Source organism: Nuphar pumila, chromosome 11, assembly GCF_984573655.1.
Source record: "Nuphar pumila chromosome 11, dmNupPumi1.hap1.1, whole genome shotgun sequence".
NCBI lineage: Eukaryota > Viridiplantae > Streptophyta > Magnoliopsida > Nymphaeales > Nymphaeaceae > Nuphar > Nuphar pumila.
The window spans coordinates 6097836-6124957 of record NC_143259.1 but is presented as its reverse complement, the minus strand read 5'-3'; the positions used below and the strand labels follow the sequence as shown (position 1 = coordinate 6124957).

Genomic DNA, 27122 nt, shown 5'->3' with positions numbered 1-27122 from the left:
AAAAGCGTTTAACAACAGACATGTGACCAGTCCTCGATTCATGCATGAACTGAGATACTTGATTAACAGAATATACAATGTCTAGTCTAGTAAAAGTAAGGTACTGTAACATACCCACCAAACTGCGATGCTTGGTTGCATCAAGATATAATTCACCATCACAAATATTGAGCTTTTGGTTGATAACACTGGTGTAGGCAGAGGTTTGCAATCTGTCATTCCTGCTTTATCCAGAAGATCGAGAGTGTATTTGTGTTGAGTTAATGGCATTTTTTCACCCTGTCTGTCCACCTCTACACCAAGAAAATATCTCAGTTTCCCAGGATCTTTCATTTTGAACCGCATACTCAATAAATCTTTAATTCGTTGAATATGGTCTGGAGCATTACCAGTGATCACTATATCATCAACATATATAAGCAAGAAAACAATAGTAGTACCATCCCTGAATATAAACAGAGAATGATGTAGTTGGGAACGGAAGAAACCGTGGCTCTGAATCTCTAAGGAAAAGCTTTCAAACCATGACCTGGAGGCCTGCTTCAAACCATACATGGCTCTGGTTAATTTGTATACGTAGTCTTTTGGATTTCTCTCTGCGTAACCTTGAGGCTATTTCATGTAGACCTCTTCTTTTAAATGTATATTAAGGAATGCATTTTTAACATCAAGCTGACTAAGGGTCCACCCATGTTCAATGGCCAACCCAAGTATGATACGAATAGTTCCAATCTTCACCACTGGACTGACTGTCTCATCATAATCTTGACCGTATTCTTGAGTGAAACCTTTGGCAACAAGGCATGCCTTGTACCGTTCAATGCTACAATCCGGTTTATATTTAATCTTATATACCCATTTTGAACCAACAAGATTTTTATCTGGAGGGCGACCAACTATCTCCAATGTTTGACACTCATGAAGTGCCTCGATCTATTCATTCATTGCTTCAACCCATTTGTTGGATTGGATAGCTTGAAAAAAAAGCAAGTGGTTCATCCTATTTTTCAATCTTGGATAGAAAAATCTGAAAATCCATAGAAGAGTTATCATAACTAATAGGATGCCTTATCCTACCTGATCTTCTTGGTGCCTCTATGTTATTAGACAATGTTACGTGTTCTCCAGTAGGTATATTTGTTTGCTCTCTTGGTCTCTGATACGGGGCAGGACCTGATTGGATCCATCGTGCCACCCAATCCACCACAAAGGGCAGACGATCGGACCCACGTGTCCGATCCCATTGCAGGTACGGAGCCACGACTCAGGGATGTACCCCTGCGCACCTACTCTAGGCGTGGTCCAATTCAAACATCACAGAGCCAGTAGCCGATTGAAGCCTACCCGGATTGCGATTTGGGTCCAAGGCTGGACCTGTGACCCGGGTCCAGCAACAGTGTTTAAAAACCCTCTCCTAGGGTTTCGTGGGGGAGATTACAGATTTCTCTGGCATCAGCCATATTGTTCGGCAGTTTCTCAACAGCTGATAAGTTGGGTGGATTTGTAGATTGCTTAAAATTTTGTTTGACCCTTTTGTTGCAGCTAGGGATGTGAGTGGTACAGGTTTGGGTTGGATACCCGACTGACCCAGTTTCTTTTCGTCAGGTTTAGTAAAATATTATGCATCCAAGTATGAATTGGTCGGGTTTTGGTATTGTAGGAAGGAATTTGATATCAGATTAGGTTTTGTAAGAGGGTCTAATCGGACACTTTAAAAAGCAACATTCAGTATTCTAATATTTAAAAGTTATTTTGAAAAAAGAAAATCACCTTGGCAAATGTGTATAGTGTAATAAATATACTATAGAGATTGCAGCTGCGTATTTAGATTTATGGGTTTTGCAAAACCTATAATAAATGCAATGCAAAGTGCAGTAAACACCATGCTATGTTCTTACAGGCTTCAAGTAATAAAAAGACCTATATCGAGTTCAACTGAATCCAGTTACTCTACCAGATGCCAACCAGGTCCCGGTTTTATATTTATACTCAGATGCAGATTCTGTTTGAATGTTTTACCATCCAATCTGAACTTTGAATCTGAATCCAATTAATGAAAATCTGAAAAGTCGGATTTGGTAAAATCTATATCCGAACCGAATTGGATCTGTTTATGTCCCTAGTTGCAGCTGAGTTGAACATGGCAAAAAATCATAAGCTGAAATGGTTTGGGTCCAGATGATTCACTGGCTTTATCAGGCACATCTCTCTCTCTCTCTCTCTCCCCTTTTCAGAGTCCAGGCATGAGCCATTAGAAGACCGTCGATATGGTGCTTACCGGGTCAGGAAACTGGCCAAAGATGGTAGGAATACTTGGTCGGAAAACTTACCTGGCTGCTTTACTCAACTATTTTTTAACGATGACATAAACCTAAAATATTAGGGATGATGGTGTTCGACATTGGATGCCACCCAGCTACTCTGGGATCATTCTATAGCTAGATATTGACTTGGAAAACACAAAATAACTTGGCTACACTCCACTACTGTACCGTCTGGCTGTAACTCATAAATGCTAGCTTTATTTGATCATATATCTATACATATCGCTCAGTTGATTGATGTGCAATCTAGTTACATCCATATATATGTATATATATTATCAGATCAAACCATAAACCATATACTAACAACTATTTTTAAAATAATGGAGGGTTTGTTTAATCAACTTAAGAATGCAGCTGTTTGAGGTTTTGGAATTAGAGGTTTAGGTTTTAGTTGAGGACCAATTAGTGTTGGAAGAAATAATGGAGGTTCAGGGTTATGGATGCCATGTAGTGTGTAATTAAGCCTTTGGTTGCATGCAAAGGAACTTGTTTCAACATGATTTTCTGATTATTTTGTATGCATGCTTTAGTGAATTGAAACACCATTCTTAAGCTCAACTGTAAAATTAATGCCATGTGGAGCATTCAAGAAGAAAGCTTTGATATAGCTATCACAATCTATCAAGTTTAACTTCTCTCATGGTTGATAGACTTTGTGAACTAAATTGGCTAAAAAACTTTGATTTGTATTTGGTTGGTTGACATGGTGACTTGCACGAGTTTGTTTTATTTTTTTTTCTCAGAATATGGTAATGTACAAAATATGAACAAACAAATAAAATTGTTAAAGAAGCTATTGTCTACAAATTTATGAAATTTGTAAGAAAATGCATAAAAATTAGAGAATTAACTATAGTCTATAGTTATGAAGCACTACAAAAGCATTAGAATAATAGAGAGAACTAAAAGCTTGAATACATTTTGTTATTCAAATCTAATATATTCCAAAAACTGAAAAGAGAAATTATGATTAGTAAATCCTAAATATTTGTGATAAACATATTAGTCCAATTAGAAAAAAAACTATGAACTGTACAGCTAAAAGATACAAAACATTGGGAATTGATGACATTGGTAACTATATAGACAAGTATGGTGCCGGAACTGCGGGCAAGCTTTGCACTCTTAAAAAATTATAAACTATTTTCAATCTCATACAAAATAACTAAAATTTTCTCCTAAGCTCATAATTTGCTGTGCCTATCATGAGTTGATTATCTTTCTGACCATAGGGCACCTATTGTAGCGCCCTCAGATTTTCGACTTGAAAATCCTTTGGATTTTGAGTATTTTTTTTTTAAAAAACCAACTGCGCAAGTGCGGAAGAAACCAAAAGGGAAAACGAGCGGAAAACCCTGGGCGGCCACTACAGGTTTGAAACAACAGTAAAAGTGAAACAACTTTTATTAAATGCATCTTTACAAAATATTACAGCAAATCCCTTATACAAAAACACTGCCAGAATCCCACAAGTGAGGTTCAGAAGTGTGGGTTTTGAGTCTGCTGCAGCACACCGAGCTCCATCGCACGCCTAAGTAAAACACCTGTATCCCCATAAAACGGGGTCAGTACTCTTTCGAGTTGGTGAGACAAACCAAACCACAATGTACCATATGTGGAAATCGAAAGCAGACAATTCATACATGACATAGCATGATTATTTACAATAATTGAACAATGATAGCATGAGCAAATATAAAGCAGTGCTGACTACACATGGAGCAATAAGAGAATACAACTAGCAGAAGTTAATACAATTAAGCAAAGCATGACATTCCATTTCACAATTTCCATCAAGCAGCAAGTATGCATCAAGGAACATAAACAAACATATTCCATAACTTTCATAACATGGTATGCATCACCGAACATAAAGTACTAACAATAGACTGTGATATGCAAGTAGATGTGTCATCGTGAACGGTGCACAAGTACAAGTGAACAAGAATGTGCAACATGCCATAAGTGCGAGAACTAGCTAAGTGTCGATACAAGACATTGCACATTGGGATGAGAGAGTTAGAAACATGTTGCCACAGTAAGGCGTGACTCACAAGCAGTGCCAAGGTTCATAACCCATACATTACAACCATAAGCGAGCTCATCTCGCTAAGTGGGGCCATCGCCCACAAACAACTCGCCAAGGAGTTCTAATTGGCGCATAAGTCTCACAAGACTGCGATATAAACATGTATTTCGAGAATCCCTACGTACTTAGGAATTACATGTAATTGCCAACATAATTACACATTCAAATATCACCAATGTGAGCATATGATCGCATTAATTAGTGCAATGCTTACGTGCTTAAGGGTGTATGGCCGTGTACATAACATTTAAACCCATTCACCAACCACGCCACAACCACATGTTAATACCTTCAAATAAATATATTTTTGTGTCGTGCCTCGTAAGACAAGGGAAAAACCATATTCCTTTATTACAATTGACCTATGCCATAGATTCCTCGATTATGTCAAAACCTTACCTATAAAAGGGCTTTTAACGAGTTGATAATTGCAACTACTCACGTTCTATTGTGACAACGGACACACTTGCGCAGGGCTAAATCCATACAACAACGCATCACTGAATTTACCAATTCCATGTACATTCATAACCGAATTCATAACAGTTGCTTTGGTCATCATGCACTAATAGTTTGCAACGTAACGAGACAAAACCCGTACGTTATTGGGGTATTGGACCCCGCTCCAAACACATGCTTGCAGCCCTTGGGCTGCAGTCCGAATGCGTGCTAAAACCAGTAAAGGTGAGGCGAAAAGAAGCCCAGTTGCGGCGGGTGTCGTCAAAACGAATCTGCCCCATACTATCACTTGGTGCCATGGGGCGCCAAACGCGCTCATTGCAGGCCCGGATTGGGCAGAATGGCAAGGCTGTAACAGAGACAGCTATGCTGTCACAAAACGCAGGAGCCGGAACGAAGAAAAAGGACAACGGCTATGCTGTCCCGCAAACCGCAAGGGCCAAGTGCTGGGACTGTGTAAGGCTGGTCCGGGAAATGACCCCGACATGGGTCTGCATCAAACACAAGGCAGCCCAGGTCTGGACTGGACGTCCAGACCGGATGGGCTCAACACTCAAAAATCGGTCCAGACCAAAAGAGGGCGTACTCCCTTGAGCACGGTCACCCAGCTGGCTACAGCCAGCACCGAGAAGGGGTGGGGATAGATCTTGCAGCTTCGCCCAGTTGCAGCCCACCTGCTGCAACCGCCTCAGCGGATCCAAACCTAAGCTGAAAGGGCGCGAGGAACCGGCTCCAAAATGGATGGAGCCAACATGGCACAGGCCCTTGACAGGTCTGGACCGCATTCGGTCCAGACCATGTCAGGCCAGAAGGGAGCCTCACCCAAACCAGCACAAGCTGGTAGGCTCGGCTACAGGTCACGCCGACTGAAAGTAAGGAAAAAGGGGAGGGCGCCAGTCTGACCCATTGGTGGTCGGCCTGGGGTTACCCGAAGGCAAAACATGCGTCCAGAAAATTTCTGGACGCCCAACCGAAAAGAAAAAGGGGTAAACCCAGATGGGGCTCAGCCCGACCATCCCGAGCCAGCGTTGCCTGAACCCAATAGGGTTGACATGGCTGCTTGACGAAGGGTTGTCAAGGGCTTCCTAGCCAACCAAAAGTGCTTTGTAGAAAACCACAGATTGATAAAGAACCAACCAACAAACAAGCTGGGAAAAACACATAACATAAAAATGGCTTCCAGCCTTGCGAAAAATCCTAAACCTACCCATGATGCAAGCTAGAGCACTCAATGTATCCAACAATAAATCTAGAAACATTATCAAGCTAACATTGACTAGATGGCGAAATGGGGAAGAAACAAATGCATGAGACGTTTTCCTATGATCCACCCATTACCAATGCTCACGAAATCTTTAAACTTACCAAAATGTGGGAATCATGAACAAAAACTGAAATAACCCAAGCTAACAAGGAAAGGCCAACACATTATGGCATTGCTCCAACGAACCCACAATGAGGTATGAAATTTGGGGAAACACACAAAAATGCATGAACGTGTAAAAACTTGCTCCAAACGGAACCCCTGGTTGATGCATGCAAACATACCCTTCAAATATCCATAAATCTGAAATAAGACATGTATAATCAGCTCATAAAGAAAAGTACATGAACAAGGATGCACTTCTTCAACCGAAATCTACACTATGGATAGGAGGAAAATGGTGTCTCACCTCCGTGGCTTTAGATGATGGAGGAGATGAAGATGGAGATGGTGGTGTCCACGGTTGGAGCTGCTCCACACCACACAACTCACTCTCAAACTCCCTCTCTCACTCGGTTTTGGAGAAGAAGTAGGGGAAGAGAGAGATGCTCCAAGGGAAATCGCCCAAGGGGGTGAATGCCGCTTTCTCTATCTTCAAAGCCTAAATAGCTAGGGTTCAACATGCTGGACGACTGAGATTAATCCAGCCTAGATGGAGGGCTTGGGTGCTCCACGCCCCTCCCCTAGAAAACCACGCCCAATGCATGTCCATCTTTTAAAATCTCTAACTTTTCTTTCAAAAATGCCATTTAAGAAGGCCTTTAATGTTTGAAAATTTCACAAAAGGGCCACCCCAACTCACCCAATCGGCTTTTATCATTTGAATTAGTTTGAAACAATTACAAAAACACCATGGGGCGCCAGCCCCATGGTCCCTTTTATTGGAAAATGCCTTTCATGATGAGCTTCAAGGCTCATTATGAGTTTAGAAAAGAGGAAATGGCCAATCATGGCCTATATTTCAAAAGCCATGCAATTCTTTTCAAACATGCCATCCAGCTGGTCAAACCTTGACCAGTTGGTCAACCAAAGGACAAAAACGTCCTCTAGGGAGGACGCCCAGTGGGTTTGGGTCCTCCACTAAAGATCCGGGTCCAAATCCAAAATCGATATGCATTAGGTTTCAAAACAATACTTAATTAATGCATTAAATCATTAAATAAATTCCAATAAATCGTTTAGTGCTCTACACAACCTCACTTAACACGAAATGGTCAATGCCTCTCAAGAAAATTCTCATCCGTTTGCGAGAATTAAGCGTATTACGATTCGGGTTCAATCGTAGACCAAAACTCGTAATTCACATGCACTGACGAGGTTTTTACATCGTATGGGTCCCAAATTTAAGGACAAACCATAAAATTATATTATAAATTAACCCTTAAAATTTCAGAAGCTAATTCGTCCAGAATTAGGCACTTTTTACTTACATAGTGTATTTACGTGATTTTCGGGTCGCGCGTACAAAGCCAAAACACAAAGCACATCCAATTTACATCAAAATACATGCTATATCTCATAAATACACAAAAACATACATATCAACACCAAGTATGCCGTAAATTCCTCAGAAAATTCGCGGGTCTTACACCTATCATGTTTTGACCCATAGTCTTTTTAAGGATCTAGTTTTGGAAAAAGATTCACACAGAAGGTTAAAGCAGTGACAATGTGTCGACACAGGTACTGGTACCTGGACACGGCATTTCCCGTGTCCCATATTATATTATATTATGTATTATATTTTCAATATATAATATATATTTAGTCGTGTCCCCGTACCCATATTTTTTGGAATTGCCGTGTCTTACCCTTCTTACCTGCATCCACACCCGTACCTAGGTGACATAGTACCGGAGAACTACATTTTTAATAAATGCATGCAATTATTTTGAAATTTGTAAAGATTGAAATAAATTACATTTTAATGTTATAGTGAACATCTTTTTGGCTGATGTAACTTTGTAATGTCATGTTTATGAGGAACAATCTACAACTTCAATGGTTGATGTGCCTCACCAAATGGCCTAATTCAAATAGAAGTTCCATCACTCTAAAAGGTTTCAACGAGAAATATTGCCAATTCTTTGTTTTTTCTTCAGTAGTTGAAGTTCACTCAGATATTTTACTTCATTTGACATCTGTGTAGATTCTTGGATTGCTTAGCTGTGTTTTTCACATGTAGGTCTGTAATCAAGTGTTTGGCTAAGTACTGATTTTAAAAACTGAGATGACTTGTTTCTTTCATTTCAGATGGTTCAACAAAGGAGTTTTGAGAAGGGTATGAGAGTTGATGGCAGACAACTGGATGAAGTTAGGGCTTTGGATTGTGAATCTGGCCGATATCCAGCTGTGCATGGATCTGCATTGTTTTCACGTGGAGAAACTCAGGTATTTCATTCCATCAATTACATTTCATTAACTGACTCAATTTTCTTCTGCAAATGTGTGAAACTATTTATTGTGTTCACCAGTTGGTGAAATAAGTTTTTTTTTAAACTTTGAACAGGTTCGTTGCATAGTGACGCTAGGCACACCTGACGATGCACAAAGGTTGGAATCGCTGGTTGGTCCATCGAGGAAGCGTTTCATGGTTCACTACAGTTTTCCACCATTTGCAGTTAATGAAATTGGTAAACAAGGTGGCTTGAACAGAAGGGAAGTTGGGCATGGTAAGCATGATGTAATGCAAAAGTTTCTTTTCCATCTTCAACCTTCTTTTGCTCTCACTTTGCAAAAAGTGCTTCACACTGTTATAGTGGCAAAGACTTTACGTGATGTGTTACTTACCAAGATTGTAAGTATCATATCGTAACCCGTATCGGTCGGGCCTGAAGTAAGATACATATTGTATCATAAAAAATCATAAATTTCACTAAAAAAATCATATAATACAAGAACACAATTTATTTATATAATAAGATTAACTAAACATAGATATGTTCTTAAACATTAAACAACCACGCATTTGGTTGTACAACCGCACATCTAATCACCACAAATACAATCGGTTAAAACAAAATAATGATACATTCAAAAGCCAAAAAGTTTTTATAACTCATTGCAAAAGTTACATTTTTAGTTACAAAATGCCCTTCGAAGGGGGTAAGGCATACAAGCTAGAGTTCAGAAACATATAATAAGTCATCTTAAGTGTCAAACTTCAGTTCAATGATTTTCTTCGTTTATTGCATCGTTCAGTGGCTTGAGATGATGTAGGGACCACCTTTGAAAATTTCTCTCCTGGAAATACTTCACATACTCATGCCTTTCTTTTATCATCTTTTCTAAGACTAGTAAGAAGCTCGACATGAATATCAGTAAGAATATGACGTGTATATTATTTTACGGTGGAGTTACTATGTCTCACATGACATTTAAATCTATACAATCCTCCATGCATAACAAAACCACAACCACAAATGTTACACTTCACTGTTGCTTTCAAACACATCTCTAAGTCAATTGGTATACAATATTTCAATGCAGAATCCTTTGATAGACATCTTCTAAGACCCCCACCTTCCATCGACCTCCTAAAACACAAATTACTAAATCTAATCACTATAAAGGTGTAAACAATGCTCAATAATACACTTAGGGACCAATTTTGAGTTTTAAGGGCTCAAAAATGGGATTAAGGGTAAAAAAACTAAAAGTAAAGTAATATCTTCTAAAAATATCAAAAAAGAAATGAGCTTACCTTCTTTCAACTTCAATAACAAATAACGAGATGTGTTTTACGTATCTCACTTCCTTGAGTGAAAATTGGGTGAAAATGCACTTTTACTTGAGCAAACCTTAAAAGTCCTCTCCCTTGCACACAGATCGGCCCTCAAATCGCACTCACGTCTCCTTGGGTGCGTGAATACCCCTCTAATGGTCTATACACAAATGAGAGAGTCAACCTTCAATAGGTTACAAATCGGCCATTTTTAAAGTGCGTCGAAGGTGTTGAAAACACGTGATTTATTCTTGTATTGGTTTGGGTTTGAAATATATCCAAATCCATGTTATCGTGTAAACATATGTACTGCGTAGGTGTAGGGTACACTTTGTAATTTACCCTTTTACCAAAGGGTCTTTATGTATTTTGTAACATAAAGCAATATAAAGTCATTAGGGCACGCCAAACAAGAGGTGTGACTGCCGTAAGTTGCTATTTCTCTTTCTCTCCTTTCTCATATTCTCCTGCTGAGTAAATCTGTGATGCCACATAGATTTCTGACATGGTATCAGAGCATTGGGTAACGTATTCTTCCAAAAGGTATGCCTAAATAGATCTACGGTTTGAATTCCAAGTTAGAAGACCTTCTTCTCTCTGTTTCGAATATTCTCTTTCATATCTGTGTCGTTTTTTTTTACTATCTTCTATCTGCAGTTTATAATATTAAAATTATCTCTTCACATCTTTCAAGTTAGATCTGCGTTTTACAAACCCTAAAACAGATCTATCGGTCTTTCTGTTTAATAGATTAGATCTGCGTCTGATCTCGTCTCTACAACAGATGTGCACTTTGTTCCTACACCCGTTATACATCTTAATTCATTTTAAATCTTCTTTCTGTGTGTTAAATCTTCTTTTCTTTCTGTCTTTTTGGATCAGATCTGTCTACATCAGATTTGGTAAGATTTCTTCTATTCTTCTTTTGGATCATATCTGGAACAAGAGCCTTTGTTTCAGGCAACTTTCATTATAAATCCTACAACCACATTGGAGTAGCTCACGCGGTTGGGAAACAGCCACGAAAGAACAGCTTACGCTGTTTGGGAACGTCTGACATCGCGCATCAGACTAATCTGTTGAGAATCGTCAAAAAAAAAGATATACAACTGCTGATTTGGCTGAACTGTGGGGCAAGTTTCTTATTCATTTTTCCTTTCGTTGCCGTCCTTAATATGGATTTTTCTTCTTCCTATACTGGTTTTTCTTCAAATTTTCTCAGTCAACTTGTATCTGGAAAATTAAACCATTCTAATTTTCTGACTTGGAAAAGACAAATCGTTCCTTTTATAAGGAGTCATGATCTGTCTGGGCATCTGGACGGATCAATTTCTACCCCACCACAATTTATTTCACAGGAAATAAAGGATGACAAAGGGAATGCATCGATTCAGTTAACACGAAATCCGGAGTTCACGACTTGAATGAAGCGGGATCATGCCTTAGTGGCCTACATTACTTCGACCTTGTCACAAGAGGTCTTGATATCGATTGCATAGTTATGGAATAAGCTTGTTCAAACATATTCCCAAATATCAGAGGCTAGAGTCTTGTTCTTGAAGCGAGAATTCCAAACTCTCCAAAAGGGCACCATGTCCATTATGGAGTACTTGAACAAAATGAAGACAATAACGGATCAGCTTGCTATTGTTGGAAGTATAGTATCAGACAAGGAGATAGTACAACAAACTTTGAATGGCTTCGGGGAAGAATATCACGCTCTTACCACATCGTTGTTGTGCCTGCTGGAATTACCATGTTTTGAAGACTTTCGAGCTAAACTTTTACAATATGAGATGAGTCTAAACAGATTGACTACTAGGAAAGAACAGTCCAGTACACAAAATGTTTTGGTTACAAATATATATCAAGGTGATGCTCGTGGTGGGAATAATTTTTGAGGTGGAAGAGGTCATGGTCGTCATGGATAAGGAGGTCGTGGGCTTCTTCCTACTCCAAATATGTCAGGTAACTCTATAGTGGGAAATCGAAATATTCCTACATGTTTTCTCTGCAACAAAAGGGGGCATATCAAAGCAAATTGTTGGTTCAATCCTCAAAACAAAGGCAGAAATAACAGAGCAGAGGGAGAAAGGGAAATTGAGGGATCGAAGCTTTCTGGAGATGTACAACAACTCTTACATGCAGCCTTTTCACAAATGAATATTAAGCAGAATGATCAGGGAGAGTGATATATAGACTCTGGAGCAGCCACCCACGTGACAGGTAATTCGAGTAAGCTCACTAACTTATCTCCTTATTTTGGAAAATGAAGTATCGTTATTGGCGATGGTACACATCACCCCATTACTCACACTGGAAATGCACAAATTCCATTGTCATCTTCTAACCTTAATTTGTCTCATGTTCTTCTTGCTCCTAATATCAAAAAAAATATTATTTCTGTATCTAAACTTGTTAATGATACAAATTCTTGAGTCAAATTTACTCCCACTTCTGTGCATGTCAAGGATCTTCAAACGAAGGAGATGTTCGCTAGAGGGGAGCGACGAGGGATTATGTACGTCTTCAAAGAGGGTCCTTCTACTGCTATCTTGAAGCCATCTTTTGTCTCAAAGTCATCGTCACAACTTCCAAAGTCAAGTTCTTCGAATGTTTTAAGTATAAGTCAATGCAATAAGCCATATATATGGCATGATTGTCTTGGTCATTGTAGTTGTACTTTCATTGAAAAGCTTCTGTCGAATAATCTTATTCCAGAGTCTAGTATACTCTCTGAGTCAGATGTTAAGAAGTGTTTCAGTTGTCAGTTATGCAAGAGTCATCTTCTTCCATTTTCTTATATAAATAAAAGAGCTTCAAGACCTTTTGAAATTGTGTACTCTGATGTATGAGGACCTGCTCCTATATGTTCCTCTTCTGGAAGTCGATATTACGTTCTTTTTATAGATAACTTTTCCCGTATACTTGGATACACTTCATGGAACACAAATATGAAGTTTTTAAGTTATTCCAACATTTTTGTGCAATGATTAGAAATCAATTTTCCACAAATAATGCATTTCCAATGCGATGGGGGGGGGGTGAGTTCTCCTCAATCGACTTTATTGACTTTCTTCAAAATAATGGGATAAGTCGGCGAGTATCTTGCCCCCATACACCTCAACAAAATGGAGTGGTTGAACGGAAACATCGCCATATTGTTGAGAGTGCCATGAGCATGCTCCATGACAACAATGTTTCTACTAGTCTTTGGACATAAGCCTTTCACACTGCTGTACATGTTATCAATCGCCTGCCTATGACAGTTCTTGCAGATAAATCTCCTTATTCTGTTCTTTTTTAGCATCATCCTGACTATAATGATTTGCGAGTCTTTGGTTGTGTTTTCTATGTGCACATTGATAAATCTCTAAGAAACAAATTCCAGGTTAAGGCCTCCAAATGCAGATTTGTGGAGTATGCAGAAGACTACAAGGGTTATAGATGCTATGATCCCATTACCAAACGTGTTAAAATCTCCAGAAATGTTATTTTTGATGAACATGATTTTGAAGGCGAGTTTTCATCTCAGCAAAGTCACCCTTGCAATATAGAAGTCTACGATCCCTGGATGGGTGCAAACTTATTTGCCGGTGAAAAAGAGTTTAGTCAACCTTCTTGTGACAGAACTGAGATAAGAGAGGAAAATCATCAAGAACAGCTCATATCAGAAGAAGCGACGCCTGTTGCAACTGAAGGTTTTAAAAAATTTTCAGGCCAAGTATATACTAGAAGAGATAAGAATCCTTCTTCCGACAATGTAGAAGAGAACATGAACCAACCCATTACAAGAAGGTCTGTAAGGAATCGCCATCCAATCCAGAGATGGGTTAGCTGTGACAACTCTTCTCTGGATTTTCAGTTATTCATGTCACAGGTTGAGAATTGCATTTTATCAAGCCATTAAGTCACGTAAGTGGATTGAAGCAATGAATGAAGAAATGGAAGCCCTACATGAGTGCCAAACTTGGGTGATTGTTCCTAGACCTGAAGGCAAAAATGTTGTAGGATCAAAGTGGGTTTACAAAATTAAATACAAGCCGGATGAAAGTATAGAACGTCATAAAGCAAGGCTCGTTGCTCGAGTCTTTACTCAAGAGTATGGACAAGACTATGATGAGACTTTTAGTCTTGTTGTTAAGATGGGAACTATTCGTATCATCCTTTCCCTAGCAGTTGAACATAGATGGACGTTGAGTCAGTTAGATGTAAAGAATGCATTTTTGCATGGAGATTTGAAGGAAGAGGTATATATGAAGCAACCTCTTGGCTATGCTAAAGGAAATCCACAAGCATATGTGTGCAGGCTGAAAAGAGCCCTCTATTGGTTAAAGCAAGCATCTAGATCTTGGTTTGAAAGCTTCTCATTCAAAATACGAAATCATGGTTTTCGTAGGTGTTTTCTTGACCATTCCTTGTTCATTTACAGAAATGAAGATGTGACTACTTTGTTGCTCATATATGTTGATGATATAGTCATCATTGGAAATTCTGACGATCACATACAGGTGGTGAAAGGTTTGCTAATGCAAGATTTTAAGATGAAAGATCTAGGGGAATTAAGATATTTTCTTGGTGTTGAAGTGGATAAGAAGGGCGATGTTTTGACTCTTACACAACACAAGTACACCCTTGACTTATTAAGTAAAGCTGGGATGACATATTGCACACCCTTGACTACTCCCGGTGCTATAAATCAAAGGTTAAGTTTGCAAGATGGAGAAATATACCATGACCCCACTAGATATCGAAGCATTGTTGGAATGTTACAATATCTAACATTCACCGGACCAGACATTGTATATGTTGTGAATCAAGTATCTCAGTTCATGCATGAGCTGAGAATTGGACATGTTGAAGCAGTGAAGAGAATCTTGAGGTACTTGAAGGGAACCATTGGAGATGGACTTGCTTATCAAAGGAGTTGGTCAAGCAAGAGGGGTCATGAAATACTTACTTATACTTATGCAGACTGGGCAAGTGATCCAGATGAAAGAAGGTATGTTTCTGGTTATTGCATCTTCATAGGAAATATTCATCACTGGAAATCCTGACGATCACATACAGGTGGTGAAAGGTTTGCTAATGCAAGATTTTAAGATGAAAGATCTAGGGGAATTAAGATATTTTCTTGGTGTTGAAGTGGATAAGAAGGGCGATGTTTTGACTCTTATACAACACAAGTACACCCTTGACTTATTAAGTAAAGCTGGGATGACAGATTGCACACCCTTGACTACTCCCTGTGCTATAAACCAAAGGTTAAGTTTGCATGATGGAGAAATATACCATGACCCCACTAGATATTGAAGCATTATTGGAATGTTACAATATCTAACATTCACCAGACCAGACATTTTATATGCTGTGAATCAAGTATCTCAGTTCATGCATGAACCGAGAATTGGACATGTTGAAGCAGTGAAGAGAATCTTGAGGTACTTGAAGGGAACCATTGGAGATGGACTTGCTTATCAAAGGAGTTGGTCAAGCAAGAGGGGTCATGAAATATTTACTTATACTTATGCAGACTGGGCAAGTGATCCAGATGAAAGAAGGTCTGTTTCTGGTTATTGCATCTTCATAGGAAATAACCTAGTATTATGTAGTAGTAAAAAACAAAAGACTGTTGCCAGATCTAGCACAGAAGCAGAGTATCGGTCCATGGCAGCTGGAACAACAGAAGCAACTTGGGTGAGGCACCTACTTCATGATCTAGGAGAAGTTATCACAGGCTCACTATTGTTGTGTGACAACCAGAGTGCCATCAATATCTCTTTTAATCCGATTCACCACAGCCGCACGAAGCACATTGAGATTGATCAGCATTTCCTCCGGTTGAAGGTGGAGGAAAAAGAAATCATGCCTCAGCACATTAGGACTTAAAATAAAGTAGCTGACTTTATTACAAAAGGTCTAACAAAACATCATTATTGGTTCTTAAAGAACAAGTTGTCCATGATTCATGATCATGCACAACTTGAGGGAGGGTGAAAACACGTGATTTATTCTTGTATTGGATTGGGTCTGAAATAGATCCAAATCCATGTTATCGTGTAAACATATGTACTGCGTAGGTGTAGGGTACACTTTGTAATTTACCCTTTTACCAAAGGGTCTTTATGTATTTTGTAACATAAAGCAATATAAAGTCATTAGGGCACGCCAAACAAGAGGTGTGGCTGCCGTAAGTTGCTGTTCCTCTTTCTCTCCTTTCTCATATTCTCCTGCTGAGTAAATCTGTAGTGCCACATAGATTTCTGACAGGCGTATCGTATGATATATCTTATATTGTATGATACATTATGATACAAATATGATACACACACGTATTGTGATATGAGTGTGTATCGTATCGTTATTTCCCATAGTAACGATACAATACTTACAACATTGTTACTTATAGTTCAGATAAATGAAATTAATTTTAGTTATGCTTTGTTAGATCTTTAAAGGTTCTGTGTGGGGCTGATGAAAACTTTTATATGGCGATTTTCTAGAGTTTGTGTTGGCTTTGCATTTTTCATCACTTGGATCACGAGACCTCTTGTTGCATATGCATGTATAAATGTCAGTTTTGCATTTTCCCTTTTTTCTTCTTTGAACAGAGTATCGTGAGCCAGCTAGGGTTCCTTCTAGCACATCAATGTGAATGGACAATTAGGCGAATTCTCTCTAATATGTTGTTGGTTAAGGGAAATGGTTTTGGGCATAAAATTGCTATCTCCTATAGGCTGTTGTGCATGAAACCTAGAGAACAGAAAACAATCATCTCAAGTTGTGGGAAGATTGAATTGGTTCTACTTTTAATTTATTTTGTTTTTTGAATTCATCAAATGAAGTTCAGAAATTTCAAACACTCAAAATACCAAAGAAAAAACAAGGATAAGTGACTGAAAAACCTCATAATTGTTAATTTTGCTCCAATATTAAGAAGAGGTGAGTATTTATGGAGAGCGCAATTTCTGATTTGTCCATTGACTTGTTAATACATGGATTTGTTGATTGGCTTGTTAATATATGGTGTGATCAATGTCTTATGTGATATTACTGGTTAATTACCCGCAATTTATACATTGTGCTTAATTTTTTTTCCTGCTTATTGTGTGCATGTTTTCTTGATGAACTTTTGCTTATATATAAGCTTTTTGCTTTTGAATTTCTTTATCCTCTGCCACTATCCTTGAAAGATTATAATGTTTTTCCTGTAGCAAAATGAACTTTTGCATCCATACACTTAGTTCTGTCAGGAACAGTAACAAGTATCGGTGATATATTAAACTTATGACAATAAAAAACATGATATTTGCAAAGCAAAATATTTACGATAACAATGTGATATATTCAATATATCACTTAGATTTGAATATTAATTCAATGGTGATGCTTTAATCAAAATGTGAAAAATATACAATGGCACCACTCTTTTATATGGCAAGTAGGGGTGGACATTAGACATGCCCGACACAGATGTCAATATGCCGAGAGCTCGACCTGGCAATGGTTGGGCCGAGCTCGGCCCGACATCAGTTGGGCTCGGGTATCAATACCCTGCTAGACACCTGTTGAAGAAGATATTTTCGGGTCGGGTCAGGTCAGGTCAGAGCAAGATAACCCAAGAGCCTCGAAAGATCTAACAATGTTTTGCAAGAACCATCAATTTATAGTTTTAGGATAGGTCTTCTCTCTCCTCCTTGATAGATATAGGCTAATCCCAGCCAATATACCTTTTCATGTTATGCTTAAAAAGTCAAAAAAGCATGTGAATGCTCCCTTTTTGAGAAAGAGAGGTATAAGATGCATTTATATGAGAGTTATGTTACTTGGGTGTGGGTACGAGTACAGGTATGGAGGGTACGACACGGCAATTTTAAAAAAATGTGGGTGCGGGGACATGGCTATATATATATATATTAAATCTCATAAATGCAAAATAAATTCAAAATAAACTGAATATAATCTAAACATATATGCTATATCTAAAATATATATTATATACTGAAAATATAATTATATATTATATACTGAAAATATAATTATATATTATATACTGAAAATATAATTATAAATTATAAATTGAATACAAACTTGTATGTATGAAGGGTAAAATGGTGTGTCCAGGTGTCGACATGGATACAGAAGGCAAACTGGAGTGTTCGTGTGACATGGTATGAGAGACAAAGAGGACATTAATGACAAATTTTTTTAAAGACAACTTCACATTTTTTATGCAAACCATGCATGATGTAAAATGAAGCTCATGGGAGAGTAGTCCCATATAGATGGGTTGAAGGGAGTGTAGAGCTTACACCATCTTAATACATAAAAATACCTATGAAAATCCTAACAGGTTGGGTTGTGGATTTAATTAAACATGACCCGTGACACGATGGATGAAGATGGTTATATTTGTAAAATATCATATTTAAATATTAAATACAATCAGGTGCAAGAGCCAGAATTGGCCCGACCATAGAACTCTAGACATTTCTGGGGCTTGGCTTTCAAATTGAAGTCCAAGCCCGACCCTGTATAGGCTGGGTACTTGAAAACCCGACGAGTACTTGGCCCGATGTCCACCTGTAACGGCAAGCAATTGGTGGTTCCAAATACATGCCATTGTTTTGTATGTAGCAATCATTTAATTTGTGCCTGTCCTGTTCTTATGGCGAGCATTTAATGTTGCCAAATGCTTGGGCAGGGAAATTATGTGATGGGAGTCCCTCTTCTATAACTTGTATGAGGGTCTTCCCTCTGCCATTCCTTTGGATGGACTGTTCCCCTACCCGCCCATTACACTCTCTCCCCCCCCCCCCCCCCCCCCCCCCGCCCGTGTAAAATGCCACTTACGGACTACAAGAGTACAAAGTGTGCACAATTACAAAGGCCACTAATGAGCAAATACAGAAAAGCTACAATTACATACACACATCACTCAGAGAGAGAGAGAGAGAGAGAGAGAGAGAGAGATGCTTAAGAAAAGCATTACAACAAAGCAAATGTCCCTTATATAGGCTAAAGAGAGGGACTAAAGGGGTGGCCATTATAGCTGTTGGGGAGCCCCAACAACTATATGAACTATAATGCCCTTACATAAGAAAGAAAAGAAAAAAAGAAAAAAAAAGTAAAGAATATCAAATCTGCACCTAATGGGCAGGACCTATTACACATACAAAATTACAAAAAATACCCCTAGAGGGTATTACTTATTACACGAGAAGAAACACAGACACACATATATATGTACTATGTGTTATATATATATTTATATATATTTAACACCCCCTGTCAAACTGACGGTGAGATCACCGAAAGTTTGCTTAGGAGGAAAGAAAAGCAAGGTGACAACAAGGCTTTGGTGAAGTAATCTGCAAGTTGATACTTTGATGTGACATACAGGAGTTCAATAGTGCCCTTCAGAAATTCTTTTCAAACACAATGACAGTCCATCTCTATGTGCTTTTTTCATTCTTGAAAGATGTGTTTGCTTGCAATATAGATAACGCTCTTGTTATCGCAACACATCTTGTATGGAGTGGAGATGATGACACCCATATCTTTGAGTAGACTTCTTAGTTAAACAGTTTCAATAGTAGTAGTACCATCACCTTGTATTCAGCTTCAATAGAAGACAATGACACTTTCTATTGCTTCTTACATCTCCACGCTATAAGCGAATCACCAAGAAATACACAATACCCTATAGTAGAAATATGATAATTGAGGTTGCCTCCCCAATCACTAGAAGGATGAGGTAAACACAAATTCCTCGATGCCATCATAAAAATGGGTGCTTTTCCTCTTTATAAAATATAAAAAGGTTGTATTAGATTGGGTAGATAACTGGGTATATGCTAGGTGCAAAATGGTAGTCTCTCTCTCTCACTCACTCGGAATATATATAGGGTAACTAAAATATGTTTACTGGTATGAACCAAGATTTTCATAGGTTTTTTTACTTTTTTTCATAAATTTCACCAACCAAATATGTTACCAACCAATTTTTTTTTGAAAAAAAGTAAAAAAATGTATGAAAATCTCGATTTATACCAGCTAACATATTTGGTTGGTAAACATATTCCAGTTTCCCTATATATATATATATAACTTGGGACCCTCAGTCCCAAATTGCATAGGGTTCAAACTATCATAGCATTCTTAGGGTTCAAATCCCACAGGTTTTATGCCCCCCTCCCCCAAGACACATGCGCGCACACACACACACACACACACACACACACATATATATATGGGCCACATTTATGGGAAACCATACTCAACTTGGGTGAAAGAAACACTCAAATGGTGCGCCCCACTACATTCACGGAAAACACTATGTTTACCAAAAATGGTTCCTCATGGAAGGAAATTCTCATCAGAACTCAATTCACATAACACATATTCCCATAGAAGCAACTCAAGTCAAATTATGCTCCTAGGTGAGTAGGCCTATGGTGGGTTAACACAACCATTTTTCTTTAACCAAACCTAACCCAAAAAAAAATTAACCATATCATCTTACCCAATGAGTCTCATCAACAATTCATTAGTGGTTATCCTTCTGGCTTGCCTAACATGTGCATATGTGCACATCCGCATCTGAGTTTTCATATTTCTCTTTGCACATGTATATAGACTTGTATGTGTGAGCTCCAAATACAAATCTGAATGCCTAATTTGCTTCAGTTTGGATAAAATATTGAAAAGTTAACTTTACATAGGATGCTCTAGGGTGGGCTGTGTATCGTGCCTGCACGCATGTGTGTGAGTTTGCATGTGTGAGGCCATCACTAGAGTTGCAGCTCTTATTATGCTGGAATTCTGGTGAAGCCTACTACAATTCTTGCAGATTGATGGTCCCTTGCTAAATCTCTTTTTCTCACTATGATGAGTCCTCTTCCTTTTCTTATGCATCATCTCATAGTTATTGATTCATCAGCTAGTGACAAATTACTCGAATATGGTGTTGCTCTTTTGATAGTATTGGTGGCAGATCAGAAACAATGTGTTCTTTAAATCTTAGATCATCAGAATAACCTGAATTTTGAATGTTTAAAAGTATGAATGTTGATTATCAGTTTATTTAGTTATTCATATTATGTTCTGTTTTTTTGCAACTTATGAAGCACCTTGGTATTTGAAGGGTTAAGTAATTGGAAAGTTATTTAATTAAATAGTTCGCTGTGTACTGTGTACCTATAATTTGTACAGCATATCTTCTGACTTTTCCTTTTGAAATTATATGATCTTGAAGCTTATAGTTTATTGTTTTTTCTTTATTCATGACCACTTAAGCTGCTATGTTGTCATCTATGGGAACCCTTGATAAAGAGTGTTAATTGGATCATTTTTATTTGTTCTAGTGCCTTGGGAATGTCTTCAATACTTCTGATATCTTTATAATATTACAATTTCTGTTTGTTTTTTGTAGGTAGACTGGCCGAGAAGGCGTTGTTCCCACTGCTTCCATCAGAAGAAGATTATCCATATACTATTCGGATTCATTCAAAGGTGATGGCATCTGATGGATCTACGTCTTTGGCAACTGTTTGTGGAGGTACTTCCTGCAGCATGTGTATTATATTTCTATGTAGTTTAGATGCAGATATCATGTATCCTAGTTTGCTTCATATAGCATGATGAGTCCTGTTTTAATTCGGACAAGCACTAAAACTGCATTCTGTCACAATCTGCAGACTGACCTGGAAATTTCTTGGACTGCACCTTTCATGTTTAGACATGGTTGCGTTGTTTGGATTGAACTTTGACACATAAAAAACTATGAAGATATTAATGTAGTCATTTTGATTACTTGAAAACTGTTTGTGACAGTACCTTCTCTATTTGCTTTTATCGTGATTCTTGTTTGAGCTTCCTTAGTTGTCAAAACCTCTAGTCGGAGCCTAGGCCTAAGACCTCTAAAAGGACTAGTCGGATCCTAGGCAGGACTAGTCAGACTAGGTGGCACCAAAAATATAAAACATCAAGAAAGCAAAATTATTACAATAAATAGTTAAATTTAGTAACATGTGATTGTATCTATGAATAAAGTGTGTAATGCTGCACACACACACACACCTATATATAAAACTAAATAAAATAGATTTTGTTTATATATTTATATATCTGTGAAAACACAAGCATACATGTAAAGAACAAAAATAAAACAAAGGAGAAAAAAAAAAGAAAAAAAAAGGGAAAAAAAGAAGAAAAAGAGAAGAAAATGGAAGGGCGAGAGGAGGAAGAAGATGTGAAAACGAAATGGGAAAAAGAATGAAAAAAGAAAAAAAAGAAAGGGAAAAAGGAAGAAAAGTAAGAAGAAGAGGAAGAAAAAGAAAAGAAGGTGGAGGGTTAACAGTCATTGAACCTGTTTACTTTGTTTGGATGAAACACAACACCTGTCATTGGAGATGCAAGCTGGTCCCAGTTCCTTTGTTGTATGCCAAGACAGTACTATATCTTAATGCCTAATGGCTGGACATGCATATGATTCGCTGGAGGTGTTGACTTGTGGTCAATGAGTTATGGTCAGAGTTACCGGAAGCTTCTTAGGTAGGTGGGAAGCTGGCTTCCCGGAAACTCGATTCGGAAGCACGATACTCCTCGCTTCCGAAACTTCATGGGAAGCTCGATTCCCCCACGCTTCTTCTATGCTTCTCATACACATGGTCTATGCATACTATATACTTTTCTCACATTTCTTTTCATCTTTTTCGTGTATTTTCTCTCACACTTTCACTTTCTTTCTATGTACTTTCTTTAAATTGGTAACCATCATTGTTAGATTTTGACAAAAAATTAAACTCTTTTACAGAAAAATCATGAAATATAAGAACGATCAATTTTATTTTAGATTATATTTGTTTCTTGTTTGATTCCATATTGCTTCATTTTTTATTCATATTTTGCTTTTAAATTGAAACTTCGCTTCCCGCTTCGTATAAATTTTAAAATGCCTCGCTTCTCTTTTCCGCTTCCTGTTTCGTTTCCCGCTTCCGCTTCCTCGTTTGGCAACCTTGGTTATGGTGGCTTTAAATGTTGAATATCTATAGCTCAAGGCTTGAACATGCACATGATTCAACTGGAACTGGCCTTTGGCTCAATGTGGCTTTTTCTGATCTCTCTAAGGCATGGATTTTTCCAGCTTCTGTAACACCTGCTAATTCATTTAATTTTTTTCTAAATTCTGACAACTTTATATTCAAACATTAAATTGTTTTGAGATTAATGTATATTGACATTGTAAGTATATGTTGCTTTTTATAGGAAATAACAAGTTAACAAACTTTTTGCTCCTACTTATTTATGAAATTCGGTGCTTTGCATAATTGTCACTGGCAAGGGTAGTTTTGGGATTTTTCTACATTTATAAATGGATCTGTCTCACTTCTTAACAGTATCTTCTACCTTCCAAATGTGTGTGTGTGTGTGTGTGTGTGTGTGTGATGCTCTTCTCTTGCTGCATTACTTGGCATTAATTAGTTTTCTAAGTTTTGATCCTAAATCTATGGAGGCCCTTGTTGGGTCTTATGTGGTTTTGGAGGATGACCAAGTGTTGAAAGGCCTTCTACATGGTTTATGTTTTGGCACTTTTGAATTTATGTTGGTTAATTTTCAGAATTTCTATGTGAAAGTATGTCGAATTGAGAAATTTGGTGCTATGTTGTATGAACGAGGCTGTTTCTCTGTTTGAGGAGTCTTTTTTACATCTTGTTGTAGGCAGCATGGCTTTGATGGATGCAGGTGTTCCATTACGCAAACATGTGGCTGGTGTTTCTGTTGGGCTCTTTAGTGATGTGGAACCTTCTACTGGCATTATTAAAGATTACCGTATATTGACTGATATACTAGTGAGTACCATGATATGATGCTTTATTTTTATTTAATCAGGTCCTTTGTAGAATTATAAACCAATCCAATGTTATCCATTTAAAATTACTGCAGGGCCTTGAAGATCACTTAGGTGACATGGATTTTAAAATTGCTGGTACAAGAGATGGGATAACTGCAGCACAGTTAGATATAAAACCTGCTGGTATTCCTCTCCACATAATATGTGAATCCTTAGAGCCTTCTTTGAGAGCCCGTAGGCTCATCCTTGACCACATGGAGCATGAGATAAATGAGCCACGCAACCAAGCAGATGAAAACGGCCCTCGCTTAGGTTGGATGTTCTGATCTTTTTAAATTCATACTTTGGAGGTAACACAAGCACATTTTGTCAGTCTAAAATATTGTTTTGAGCTATCTTGTATTATGACAGCAACGTTGGAGTACAAGAAGGGATCTCTTTGGCACCTGATTGGGCGTCGTGGTTCTCGATTGGAAAAAATTGAAGAAGAAACAGGTATTAATGCATTCTGCTTTCAAATATAAAAATATTCTTAAATGCTGGAGTACCTATTTCCTTTTGTTTCTTGATGACAACACTTTGTAACAGTAAATATGATGGGTAGCAATTTTGAAAACATCTCCATAGTTGGTTAGGTTGATGAAAATGGTTTAATTTTTGGGGAAATGATGGGAGTGAGCTCCGATAAATAGATGATGCTTACTGAGGTATGAGTTTTGGAGGTTTGAATAAATAAATAGGCTAATTATTAATTAATAATCACAGACATGGTTATGTCCGTGATTATAAATAGTCTGTTCATTTATTTGATTTCAGAATTCAACATTGTTGAATGGATGAGATAAGGGGACACACTTAACAACCCTCTTGATGACTTGTCTCATTGGCGGTAGAATCTTGACATTTCAGCCACTTCCTGAATTGCGATATAATGAACTTGTAGATCTTCTTTGGTGTTCCCTCACCAAGAATGTCACCTTACTGAGGGTTGAAAACATTAAAGTAACCAGCTTGTTACTAGTGTTAGATTAATCTTCTCCACCAATGCCAATCTCTCTCTCTCTCTATATATATATATATATTTATATGTGTGTGTGTGTGTGTGTGTGTGTGTGCGCGCACGCACTTCTATGGTGTTATTGTACCACCATAGCTTATGGTGGTACACACTTGATTTACATAGATCTATGCTCCAAAAGCAAAATTTAACCATGGGATCATGTTTAGTATGTTCTACTTATTATTTTCATGTGTTAAAATTGACTTAGATGTGATGTTTTATATCATTTTTAAACCACCCTTATTTTCATGAATTGTGAGCCGTTGATTTTCACCTTCTCAAAAATAGAATCTTATGGTGTATTAGATATGATTAAACCTTCTAACGTAGTAGTTATACCATGCTTAACACATCTGTGCTATTACATTTACCATTTGGTGGCTAGATCTATGCAAACAAGAGTGTAACCATCGTGTGGTATCATGATACAGAACGATCATATATTTTCCGTGTGTGTGTGTATATATATATATATATATATATATATATATATATATATATATATATATATATATATATGGAAAAATGTTTCTTACAAACATTTGTAGGTACAAACGGCTCTGGATCTCTATGACGCTGATTGTTTTAATCCTATTGGACCTCATAGATGGATTTAACATGTTCAAAATAGTGGGTATCACATTTTTCTGACCCAGAAAAGTATCACATTGTAGGCCGTTGATTTTTGAAGTCTCATAAAAACCTTCCTACATGTTATAATTGGGCAATATGAGAGCCAATTCTCACCAAGAAAAACATGTGCATCACATCTGCGAGGTTAATTTCATGAAATACAACCAAAAAATGACAAGGAAAAAAAAGTCATTTGTACTTACAAACGGCTGTAGCCAATGTGGTCGCTATAACTTCTACTTTCTCAATAGTGATTGTTCATCACCATCTGTGACAAAAAAAAACATGCCCTGAGAATGTGCCTTGTGCTCCATGATTCATTCTAGATTCTTGACTTTGCTTCAGCTCCTGCTCTTGGTGACCATCGGAAGTACATGCATATGCTAAATGTCTAATTATTAAACATGTGTTGTTAATGCTCATGATGATTTTGTGGATGCTAATAGGTTTTGAACTTTTTATTGTGCCCTTCACAAACTAAGAAAATACCCAAGTAGCTTTATGCATTAATAATCAATTAGCTACTCTTGTGAAGAATTAAGAACACATTATTGTTCTCTAGAAAAACGCATCTAATATTCCTTGTGAATTTTACAAAAATGCCTCTGATGGTGTCAATTACATCAGAATTACAAACTTTTTAACCTTTCATAACAGGCCATGGAAGCTAACAGCTAAAATTGGAAAAAACTCAACACAAAAGTAAGAAAGATAGATTTTAGTATTTTTGTAAATGTAAGGAAAATGTAGAAATCAATCTTAAAATAGAAAAAGATAAGGAAGAATAATGCTTGAAATATTAAGAAACAATAAATTTAAAAAAGGAGAATGTATTGATGCTATTGTTTGTCATTTCAATAATGATGCAAAATTTTCTTTGAAATATTGTGAAAATATCATCACACACATGCCTTTTAAGTTTTTCAATTTATAAAGTTAAGTTCATGATATCATTATTAAGCCTTATCAACAACATGGATTTGATTTTACAAGCCATGTTTCTCCATTCCTGCCTTATTGGTATTCTACAAATCTCTATTAAAATGTCCGAACCATCCCAAATGACATTATGGATGTAGCATATGTATCTTCTAATATAGTCATTTTACATATTTATGTATGTATATGTTTCTTTATATATATTTGTGTGCACTCAAGTGCATCTCAGATGTGATACATTAGCACCTTTTGACACAGTTTGGTGGTAATTGGCTGGTAACCTGTCACAAAGAAAAGGGTACAACCCTACACCTGACTCCATCTTGACACACAAGTTTGAAATGTTTGAAAATTAGGATATGAGGACATGATTTTTTATTTTTAAAATAAAAAATGGTTTTTGATATTTAATATATAAAAATATGTTTTTTGAAATATTACTAAACATATTAAAAAATGTTAAAAACATTAAATTAATGACTGTGTCAGGGTCATGTCAATGCGTCATAGTGAGGTTCTGCTCATGTTACCCATGACATGCACTCTAGATGCTATGTAACTATGAAATAGCTGGGAAATGGTGGGACACTGGAATAGTGTGAACACGAAGTAGCCCAAAAGTAAATAAATGTTCTTTATGGACTTACAAGAACACAAACAACCAAAGGAACACTAGATCAAGCCACACTACCCACACAAGGGTCAAAACAGATGCTCTTGTATTGAATGAAAATGCTCTAAAGGCATTAAAGAATACATGGGCTTGAAGCCC

At 37.4% G+C, this 27122-nt stretch overlaps 1 protein-coding gene across 9 annotated transcripts in view; it reads left to right on the top strand.

Annotated features, from left to right (window-relative positions):
• Positions 1–27122, top strand: part of LOC149821761 (polyribonucleotide nucleotidyltransferase 2, mitochondrial-like) — a 122372-nt gene that overhangs the window by 79459 nt on the left and 15791 nt on the right. For all 9 annotated transcript variants that reach the window (XM_089980103.1, XM_089980104.1, XM_089980105.1 and 6 more), the window contains 6 exons: positions 8393–8530; positions 8649–8811; positions 21298–21423; positions 23586–23716; positions 23811–24030; positions 24130–24213. In XM_089980103.1, coding sequence (XP_089836229.1) covers positions 8393–8530; positions 8649–8811; positions 21298–21423; positions 23586–23716; positions 23811–24030; positions 24130–24213 — 862 coding nt within the window. The remainder of the gene's footprint in view (positions 1–8392; positions 8531–8648; positions 8812–21297; positions 21424–23585; positions 23717–23810; positions 24031–24129; positions 24214–27122) is intronic.